Source organism: Fulmarus glacialis, unplaced genomic scaffold (assembly GCF_000690835.1).
Source record: "Fulmarus glacialis isolate BGI_N327 unplaced genomic scaffold, ASM69083v1 scaffold6439, whole genome shotgun sequence".
Classification (NCBI taxonomy): domain Eukaryota; kingdom Metazoa; phylum Chordata; class Aves; order Procellariiformes; family Procellariidae; genus Fulmarus; species Fulmarus glacialis.
Window position 1 is genome coordinate 1 of NW_009235136.1, and position 11,205 is coordinate 11,205.

The 11,205-nt window shown below is 37.2% G+C and overlaps 1 protein-coding gene across 1 annotated transcript; it reads left to right on the top strand.

Moving 5' to 3' along the window:
- Window positions 1-2,552: 2,552 nt before the first annotated feature.
- On the top strand, window positions 2,553-6,325 carry LOC104082679 (centrosomal protein of 290 kDa-like; the record flags this gene model as incomplete). Its single annotated transcript, XM_009585895.1, has 3 exons — window positions 2,553-2,739; window positions 3,647-3,744; window positions 6,110-6,325. Coding segments are annotated over 3 exons (414 nt in total), but the record flags the coding sequence as incomplete, so codon positions are not given.
- Between the last annotated feature and the right edge of the window lie 4,880 nt (window positions 6,326-11,205).

The window sequence follows — 11,205 nt, forward strand, 5'->3', positions numbered from 1 at the left end:
GATAGGCTAGTCCTGCTTTCAAAATAGGCCACACAAGTGATTCTACTTTTCAGTCTAATTGATTTTGGAAGTGAGCCACGACTTACTATAGTTTGCCAATTAATGCTAGGAATAAACTGTTGTAACTGCTTTTTTGATACAAAAGATACATTTTGTATATTGAAATGTATATTGAAACATTTTAACAATTAGGCATGCTACATGAAATGTTGGTCTATGACTTAATTTTAAAATAAATAGGCTGCTCCATTCTTTCAAAGGCTGCTTTTTGTCCACTTACAGAAATGGGCTGTAGGCTGTGGATCTTACAAAGATAGAGGCAGTCCCAATTGCTCTTTATTCAAGCACCCTGTTTTTAGTGTTTCCTTTAGGTGGCTGTAGAAGGCCTGTTTTTTTTTCTTTTTCTTTCTTTTTTTTTTAAATACCTTTGCAGTCCACCAGACTCTCTTTGTGAACTACAGGGGAAGGCTGGGTATCTAGCTCTGGGCTTGAATTGAGTACCTAATTAGACGCTTATGTTGAAGAAGTCTGAGTTATGCTTTGAATCTAGTGCTGGACCTGCTTTGTATTAGGTTGCACATAGATAACCTGACCTAGCTTTTTTCCTAGCACCTATTTGTATGTTATTTTACAAAGCTGTTCTCTACTAGTATTGCTTATCCTGCTTGTGGTGCGCAGTCATGACTTGGTATGAATGCTGGCTCTTATTCGAATTCCTAATAAAATAGGAAAAATGTCTGTTCATGTTCATCAGTTACATTATGGGCCCGATATATGTAGACTGAATGCTATGAAATACTGTAGGAAATTAGTGTAGCAGAACTTGATGCAAGATAATATCAAGGGGAAATATAATATCCCAAATCTGTTTATTTTACGTTTATTTTACCCATTCATACTCATTTTCTCATAGATTTCATTCACTCATATTGTCACACCCACATGCTCAGAAGTAATGAGATGTGTGTGTCCAGGTGATCTGGCCAGGGTTGCTTGTGTGCAATATGGAGAGCTGGGGACGCTGCCTCATGAGTCCTCATCACGGGTTCTTGATTGGTGGCAAGAAACTAGTTTCTGGACAAACTTTTTTATATCCTTTAGGACTGGTCTTTTGCTATTCTGGTTGTGCTAATGGGGAGAGGAATGATATATGTGACATGCTGCAAACTTGTTGCCACCCTCCTATTGCTAGTGTACGGGTCTTCCATCAACGAGTTGTTTGTACTGAGGTTTAATCAGAGTGCGGCCATGTGGGCTGGACAGCAGGGTCCTCAGTCTGGCTGAGTGAAAGGGATTCTTTGCCATCGACACAGACCATTCTTTTAACTCCCACTTTGCTGTTTTTTCTGCTGCATTCTCTTTCTGTGTTGCTGGTCACACTTCATTCACACCCATCTTAAATATTTCTGTTTTGAGTCTCTACAGTACAGCTATGGTCCAAGTGATCTCTATGGGGCATCTGTAATACTTTTATCATAAAGGATGCACATTTTATTGGCTTCTGTATTTTATTGCAATTTATGCATTTCTTCTGTTTTAGACTACTTCAGATGTATAATGATCTACAGAAACGTTATGTTAAAGAAATCAAAACAAACCAGCAGCAAAGTGAAGCAATTAAAAATCTCACTGTAAGTAGAATTTGTAGAAGATGGTATTAAATAGCCAAACATAAGCTTTTAGCGAGACTGAAAAGTATTTCTTACATTTGTAAAATGAGACCATGTTTTTCTTTTTATACTCATTTTTGTTTCCCATGCCATTGAGATCAGGGAAAGTAGTCCGTAGTTCCCTTTGAAAGTGAAGTCTGTCACTGGTATGTCTGTAACTGAAAGCTGTCTCCCCTTTCCTTGCTTTTTTCTTTACTCACCTACCTACCCCTCCTTCCAATTGTATATGCATCTTCCGACCTCTCTTGCACCAGCCCTGATATTTTTCTGGATGTGTCATGAGCTGATTTATTTCAGAAATCCGGCAGTAAGCTAACCAAACGAAGGCAAATAGTCTTCTGTCAGATAGCAAAATCTGTTGGCCTGCTGTGCAAAGAGACTAGCATCATAACTGGAGCAAAGGTAGGCTTGTGTGGCCAGGAGTGGTTCAAGAAGCTTTGAGTGGGTATGGCCTCTTCAGGCATTGATCAAGCGTTACAGCTGACCAGTCTAATTTGTTTCCTCCTAGGAGTCTGGAACATGTGCTTCGTTTGTTTGTAAATTAATTTATTCATTATGATTTGGATTATATGTACTTTTTCTTAGAAGCTGGCAATTGCTGCTGTAAAAGTAGGCTTTATTGTGTGACAAGGTTTAGCATCTTTGTGCATGTACATTTATACTGTCTTGCGAGCATGTGCTCAGTAACAGATTTTTTTAAAACACTTTTGATGTATGCAGAACTTCGCTTGCTGTATTTTTTTTCTCCTTTCAGACGCTTTGGATGAATATAGTTTTAAGTCAGCAATTGGAAGCTCTAGGTTTGCATTCAGGATATGTTTCCAGCTGTATTCAGTTGAACTGTGTTCTATGCATTTTTAAAAAAATTTAGTTTCTTGACAGATTAAAATTCATGAGCTAGAGCATAATCTTCGAGAGCAGAGGCAAAGAATTGAGCAATTGGAACGTAAAAAGGTTTCTTGGAAAACTAGTGCTGTTTCTGGAAAAAGAAGTCGAACCACAGAGGGAGAAGTAACATCTCGCAGGGACATGTCTAAAAAGAAGGAATCCTGTTGCAGTAAATATTTAGGTAATGGTACGGTTAATTCTGATCATGTTGTTTCCAGTATGCCCATCACAGATGATGCATTTCATTTCAGATCCAAAGGCACACTCCAGGTTATTTCTTCTACTTCAACCAGCAGTATCTAAAATGTTTTTCATTTTTGAAAACCTGTTATGTAAAAATGGCATCTCATAATCAAAGTCCTATCTATGGATCCAGCCCTGCATTTGTTTGCGATAAAAATAAGTGTTTGCTGCTTTTCTCTTTTTCTGAAACTCGTATGTGGGTGTAATCATGAATGGGAGTGCATGGCTGTATTTAGTACTATTTATTATTTATTCCAGTAAGCTGTATCTATGCAGATCTCTTTGAGATAATGTTTGCTGCTCCATTCTTTGATTGCAGACGCTGATACACAAAAGAATCTGTTTTTAGCCTTAAAATGTGGGACAAACCCAGACAATACTGGTTTGAACATGTTCTTCCTCACATAAGTAAATCCACAAGTTGAGGTGCAATCCTATTCCACTTCAAAGCATAAAAAAAGAGATTGAAGAGATCATATAATGTAGGCATAATTTTCAGGAAATGCGCTGTCAGCAAGGGCTAATGTGACCCTCTCATAAGTCAGAAAAAGGTAATCAAGGCATGTGATGTATGTTTTGTGGATTTTAAAGTAAAATAATCCTGCATTCTAAGAATCTGGCAGATTCAGATTATCCAATTGACAGATCCTGTTATCTTTCATAGTACCTGGCAGTGTGCTGGGCCAATTCTTAAGAATAAATCACTTTCTGAAAAAGGTACTTTAAGAAGCTGAACCATAATTTTCTAATATCACAAAACGTAGGCAGCTCTTTAGCTGTAATATGATTCATATGAGGGGGAGGTTGACTAATGGTTGAAGTCTATATTTTTTATTTGAATATAGAGCTATTGTTGAAGGAGATTAAAAAGCTGAAGAAAGAAAATGAAAAGTTGTCTACAGAAAGGAGAGCACTAAAAAATGAATTAGCCGGATTAGACAAGGTAATTTATTTTAGGACAAGTTTAAGAATAGGTGATTTTTGAAAAACTAACTTTTCTGCCTGAACTGAAACTTATCTTTAGGCTGAACATATGCTGCTATCAAGCAAAATACATTAAAAAATCAATTTATAGCATTCTGAGAAAGAAATGGAAATGGATGAGTCCTTGAAACATTAGTGTCCTACAATACTGCTTGGCTAAGGAAGAGGAATAATGCAATTTTTTTTGTTTGGTTGTTTTTTTTTTGTTTTAAACTGCTGGATTTTCTTGTGGATTTTTTTCTTTTGATGTTTGGGCAATTTGGTTTCCTTCATGAGAGATTATTTGTCTCATGTCGTTGTGACATTAAAATTGTAACTCTTGGTAACAGTCTTAATTCCTTCCAACAGGCATTTGCAGACATAATAAAAATATTTTTTTGAATGATCACTTCTATTGCTTCATGATGTCAGTGAGAGGAAAACTATTTTCTCTTGAACTTAAACATGTCAAAGTTATGCCTCTGACAGAACCCTAAGCTTAGGGAGGGCAGAGGGGAGGGCCTTGGAGGTTTCGTGATAGATTGTCCATACAGATGTAGAAAGAGGAAGTGTGAAAATTTGGTAATTCTTGAAATTATGTGAAAAGATGAGGAGATCTTATCTAGCCATAGAGGACTCAGTTTAATGTACTGACCTAAGATTTTATTTTCAGCAACAAACTTGTTTAAATTGTTTTTTGCTTATTCTTCAAGTCTTGTGTTGATTTTTTTTTTTTTGAGAACCTGTTTTCTTATCTTGCAATCCCCTCTCACAAGCTAAATATTATGCTAGCTTTCATTACAGGGGTAACAGTAAAACATGGTGATAGTTCATTAGATGTGAAACTTGTAGAACATTGAGCCAGGATGAGTTCTAGATCCCCGTGTTTGGGAGTTAGGGACAGCTTGTGGCTGAAAGTTTCATCTTTTAGAAGAGAAATATATAAATCTGAGGTTATGGCTTTTTATCAGTGACCCTTTTTTAGGTAGTTTTAAGTCACTGTAGGTTATTTAAGATGTATGTAGCTGTTCATTTAAAAAAAAAAAAAGTCAGAATAGGCAGTAGCAGATGTCAAATATAGATGGATATAAGTAGATACAGTATTACTCTGGTAGATAGGACTTTCCAAGGTTGTTGAAATTAAGTCCTGGGCGATTACACTCTGCTTGCTGTCCTTGTATGTCCTAGCAACTTCTGACTTCACTTGCAAAGGATCAGAATTGCTCAATAGACTTGAGTTGCAGGAGCTGAACAAAACATTTAAGTTATGGGCCATCAATATTTTTAATATATGAAGTTTATTTCTGTGAAGCGGAATTTATCTCCTAGTTGAATTAGATAGAGGTAGAACTACTTGTTAAGTTACGCATTCTGGGACAGTATAATTACGAAAGGATCAATCTGAGAAAGTGAAACCACATAGGCTGACATTAAATAAGTTCAACAGGACTTGGTTTTTATGGCTTTCTTATTGGACTGTCTCTTTACATTCTGTGTAGCCTTACATATTGCTCTTTTTCATTCCCTCCTTTGTTGTAAATTGGTTTTATCAATTGAACCTGTTTGACAGTGTTACCTGTATTAGGCTCTGTCAAGTTTAATGTATCATAAATCTTACCCTTTTCAATATGAAAATCAAACTTTTTAACATAGTGTAGTCATAAATAATAGACCCTATTCTGAAATAGGACATTAATGAACAAAATGTAGTTGTACTTGAGGTTCTAAACTCATACTAGGAATTACAAAGCAGTTAAGGTCTAAAAATATTTTATATCTTTCTGGGTCTAAATATGGTATCCCTTTTTCCATCTTAAAGTCTTTAGTATTGTCTTGTTGAAATGCTAACATCATCCTCCTTAGTTTACTCTCCTCATCTATCTCCTTGCTTGTTGTCCCTTTTTTATAATCTTGCAACTTTCAGATCTTCAAAGTTAACGGTGTGTTATCTACTACCGGCTGACTTCAGCACATATAGCTATATTTTTGCACAGATGAGGTTGACATTATTGCCTTGTCATTTTGGACTGTCATTGTGTAGCTTTCTGATAAATCAACATCTTTTCCTTCTCTTAATTCATCTTTCCTATTATTAGCCTGATTTCAGGCTCTAACATAACTTGAATTCTGCTTGCATTATGTGTTCAGGGCAAAGTTTTAAATTATTATGTAACGTTATAGTTGATTGATGTATCTTGCCATAGCTATGTTTGCATAACTCGACCATATATTAATAAAAATATAGGAAGTGTCTTTGAACTTGGGAACAACTGAAATGCTGACTAGCTCTTATTGAGAATGTCTTTGAAAGAAACTTCAAGGTGAATATTTCTGGCTTTCTCTAGGATTTTTTTGAAGAGATAGAAGATCTAAAGCATGCTGTACAGGAATCTGTGAAACTGAATAATCAGTATGAAAAGTGCTTGAAACAAATAAGTGTGATGTATGGACTTCCTTTTACAGCACATTTGTAACTACTGATTAATGTAATGGCAAGTAGATTTTCCACATTTTTTTTTATACCTACCATGGCTTATGTAGTACCACATTTTGATGATATTATGGATTCAATAATATGATCTCAATATGACAAGCTGCTCTGAAATTTTTTTGTATTTTGTGCCCCTTTGATTTTTGTTTATATGTTTTTTAAATAAACTGTGGTCTGTATAACTTCAACTAAGTTGCAAAACCTCTCTCTTTCACACTTGTAAAATACATTCATTGCAGGAGTGGTTGTCGGTGTTTATGGAAATACGGTAAAATCTTTGTATTTTAATTTGAAGAATTTCCCAATTTATCCTTTTCTGTAAACTGTATAAAATCAAAGTAGATCTGTAGATTTGGCAGTCTTTATGAATTTCAGCCCTAAGGATGTGCCAATGCAGACAGAAATTAATTCTATCATTAAATTATTACAAAGGGATTTCTTAAAAGAAAAATGCTAAATCCCAGCTTGGAGGTTTTTCTTTAATCACAATAATAAGTTAAAATTTGTGGATGAAGGAAGGATTTAGGGTTTAGAATTGGAAAGACAGAGAGTTGTCTTGCAGTATCAAAACAAGAATTCATCAGAAGCTCTTATTTGATTGAAGAATGAGGTATTTGAAGAGCTCTGGCATTTGAGGTGCTGAAAGGAAACGAGTGCAGAGAGTCACAGTTCACAAGGTAGAAATGTCATGTTGCTTCAGAGGGAGGGAGCTTGGAATGACAAGAGACAAGTGTACCTTGCAGAAGGGAAACTTTGTGAGATTTGAACCTGAACTTGTTTGTAACTACATTTCACAAAAGTTTAACATAGTTACATTATAGAACTATATTTGTCTGAAAGTTGTAAATCTGTGATGGGAGAATTGAGTGAAAACTTTATCACGAGGTTAGAAATACTAAGCTTGCTTATAACCTAATACAGCTTCTTTAGCTTGATGAAAATACTTGCACGCTCATTAGGGACAGGACTAGGAGTAGGATTAGGACTCTCGTATTCCACTTTGTTTGTTAGGACAGTTTTATGTAGTTGTAAATTAATAAATAAATGGGCCTCAAAGCGTATGAGGTGTTCAGAGTTACATATTCACTAAGAGAGAGGGTAAAGCTCCAGAACTACTTGCTTCCTGGTCCGGCTATAGACCATTGTGTCAGGATTCCCTCGTTTCGTTCCTTGCTCACTTGTAAATGAAAGCTGGGTAACGTTCTGAACAGAGATGGAAAAGAGAGAAGTGATGCAAGTCTGTGTTCCCAGTAAACTTGACGGATGAAAATAGGAAGAATAGCATGTATGGTGGAAGTATTTTAAGTGCAAAAATGTATCTAATAGTAAGCAAAATAAACATGAATGCTGGAGAAGGAAAGCATCATTTTTTTTTCGAGCGCTAGTCACTTGGGCATTTTTTTTCCCCCAGTTTTGTGGTATAAAGTTATACTTCTAGCATGTTTAAACTTTGGTGGCATCATTAAATGAATCAGTAATTGTCCTTGTCCACAGGGTGATTTTTAAACGCAGAATGATTCTTAAAACATGTAGATGAGGAAAAGTTCAAAGTTATTTCTCCCCTGCCTAAAGAACATATACGTTGACTGAGTACAAAATTGTCATGACTAGCAGAATTTTGCTGTTTGCCAGCTACTGAAGATCAGAGTTTTCCATTATGGAGTACGTTCTCTGCCCAAACAATTGAAAAGGAATAATATGGTGAAAATATTGATCTTACCTTTATGATGAGCTTTTAAAACTTTTAAAAATCATAATCAGTTTTGCATCAGGCCACTCCCATATATTTAGAACAAGAAACAGTGAGAAATCTTTCAGTCTTTTCTCATAACTGAGATCCTCAAGCTCTAGTAAGAAACCAGATTCTAGTCTAATCTTAATAATCGGCCATGCAAGGAGGAGTAGTAGCAATGTATTGTGCAGCGACGTGCTGAACCACACCTCCATCTTGCAGTGTGCGTGCAGTTTGACAGCGTTATTTTTGACCTGCCATCACGTGCGAGAGGATGTGGGTCTCCGGTCCGTGGGTACCCATATGCGAGGTTGGGATTACTACTGCATGTGCCTGGCTGCCGGTTAAGCTGCTTTCACTTCGGTGCGCAGAGATGTGCAGCTGCGGTCCTGAGCACGCAGTTCTGCTGGGATGTGAGCAGCCGTGGGCTGGCAGGTGGCAGAGCGCGGTAGGCAGGGATTTCTGTCAGCCGGTAGCAGGAGTTGTCCTTCAGCTCATTCTGCATCACTGACCTTCTGTGATTTTTGTTCTTCCTTTTTCTTTCCTTTCCTCTTTTCTTTTTTCTTTCATTATCGGGAAAGCTGAAAATGCAGGGTGCAGATGGGAGACCTCTGGCATCTTCCAAATCTGTGGCACAACTCCCCAAATAGTAACAGCTAGCAGCAGAAATGCCGGGACAGAGAATGTGTGTAGAAATGACTGGCGCTGTGGTTTTGATTGTGTCGGTTGCTGCTTGTGACTTTTAAAAATGGCAGTTTTGCCTTGAAGGTATTTTTCTTTTCTACTAATTGCAGGGTTTGGGGTTTTTTTTTTTGCATTTGATGGGATCATTTTACTTCTGAAGATCTGATTCCCCCCCCCCGCCACTGATCTGTAAAGAGCTGCTTTTTGCTGCAGCTCTGTAGCTGTTTGGACAGCTTCCACAGAAATTTGATGTGTGAAAAATAATGTAATGAAAAGCTTCTAGAGAATGCATAGATATTGGTAGCAAAATGACAGGTTTTATTTGTTTTAAGCTTTGTGTAAGTTATGAATAAGAAGAGTCATAGGGGGTTTTTTTGTTTGTTTGTTTTTTCTTTTGATATGCCTAATGCAAGTTAAACAACTTACTGGCATTTTCTGTTCAAATTAGTACTACTCTTCTTGGAAGAGGAGACTGTCTAGGACTGCCAAATTCTACTTCCAAATTCTGGGGTAGGTGCAGTTTGTGCAGGATGAGGCCATATGATTTTGTGTGCTTAGTTAAGAATTTACCTGTCTCTTATCCTTGTTGCTGTGTCTGTTGAACAGTCATTTCTGCTTTAATCTTGCCTTGTTGTGAGATGTACAAACAAGATCTTTCTGATTTTTATTGTTAGTTAAAGTGCAGATGAGATTAATATTAAACAAGTTAATCAGCCTTTGTGTGTAGTTCCTCCGTATTGTGAAATTGTGACATCTGGCCAGTGACTTTCTCCTGCTAAACTAAGTTTAGATAGAACTGAATTGCATGCAATTAAGTATTAGTCATACTAATGTTAAATAATGCATATTAGGAATGTTACATGATGCAGACTAATGGTTCTTTGTCTTGAATAAGTACTTTGTAGTGGTGATATGGGAAGCTCGTGTCTGAAAATAAGTGGCTATTATCAAACAGAGGTTTTGGTTGGAAAAATAAGATGATAATCACATGTCAGTTTTCGATTTCCATGAGACATCAATCAAATGGGCTAGGGCATACGGCATTAAATCAATTTAAGTTTTGTTCTGTGTTCTGCATGTTACTGAGACCAGGATTTTAGAAAAGATCTGCTAATTTTGTGTGGTTCTGTAATTTTGTCCTAGTGTTCCTAATATTTAGGGTCTAAATATTCAAAGGTACCGAGTATTCACAGTTCTAATCAAATTTAGTCAATTCAAATGAACATTGGCTGCTAATCACTGAGTACTGTGTTCTGTAATTGCTAACATCCTGGGTATTAGTCCTATGTTAGAATTTTTCTACTGTAGAAAGCAAAATTGCAATCCCATTCTTGGGCAGGGACAAGACTTTTCTTTGTGGGTTTCTCTAGAAGTTTGTTCATGAGCATGTGAAGTAACATCTTTATAGCTCTCCTGGAGTCCCTTTCACTGTGACCATGCTACACTGTTTACCTTTAAAAAGTGGGTCATTCAGACATGCAGTACTCTTCAGACTGAAACTCTGAAAGGTTGCGCGTGGAACCTGGGTGATTTTACTTGAAAGATAAGCTAGTATCCCTGTCCTCTCAGGTGAAATACTTGTTTCTTGTGGGCACTTACACTAGAAAAGTGTTTCTGCCAAGGACCGTAGAAGAAACAGAACCGTGAAAGTGTGGGTATTTCCTCCTTACACCAGGAATAATGAGTTTCTGTTAAATGCCTGTAAACAAGTGAAACAATCAATGAGCCCTGTTACAGTTGTGACTTACCAGAGGGAAGACATTTGTTTTGGATTAGTGAATCAGTAAATACAGTAAGCTTACCAACTTAGGCTCATTTTCCCACATTTCTCTTCAGGTGTAGCGCAGTTTCTGTTTCTGAGGCTTAGATGTTTCTTGTTTTCCCCTTGTTAGAAATGAAGCAGCATTAGTTAACTAGCCATGTATTTGTGCCCGTGTTCCTGGAAGGCTCTGGTAAACTTGTTCTGGGATAGTAAATTGCTTTCAGTTCTTGGAGATTATTACAACGAGCCGTATTAAGGGTGGTAATTACATTGATTTGGTGTAGTCATGCTATGTGACTTGTGCCAGAAAGTGGTTGCACGTGGCGTTGCAGTGGCCAGGATGATACGGATCCTAATGGATTTTTTTTTTTTTGCTGCTGTTCAAGCTAAGCTCTGTCTTTACCTACCTTTGACCCCTACTCACAGTGTTTTCAATGAATAGTTTTAAAAGAAGCATCAAGGTCCTGGCTGGCTTTAAACTAGTTGCCTTGGTGCTGGTCAGAGAGAGTGCAGTTCTATGCTCAGCGGCTGTGTACCTGAAGCAGAAGACCAGCTTTGCTTTTTAGGTCAATTACGTATTTCCAAATCTTTCAGGGTGACAAGAAGCTAACACTGTAGGCCTTACATGGTGGCTTTTCACAGGAATGCTAGCTTAATGAATATTTTATTTTGTATTTTCTCCACAGGGATTTTGTACTGATAGGAAGCCCAACGTGATCTTTTCACTAGCCGCTACCGTTTTCACCTGAGAGAGAACTGAGCCATTGGGGAA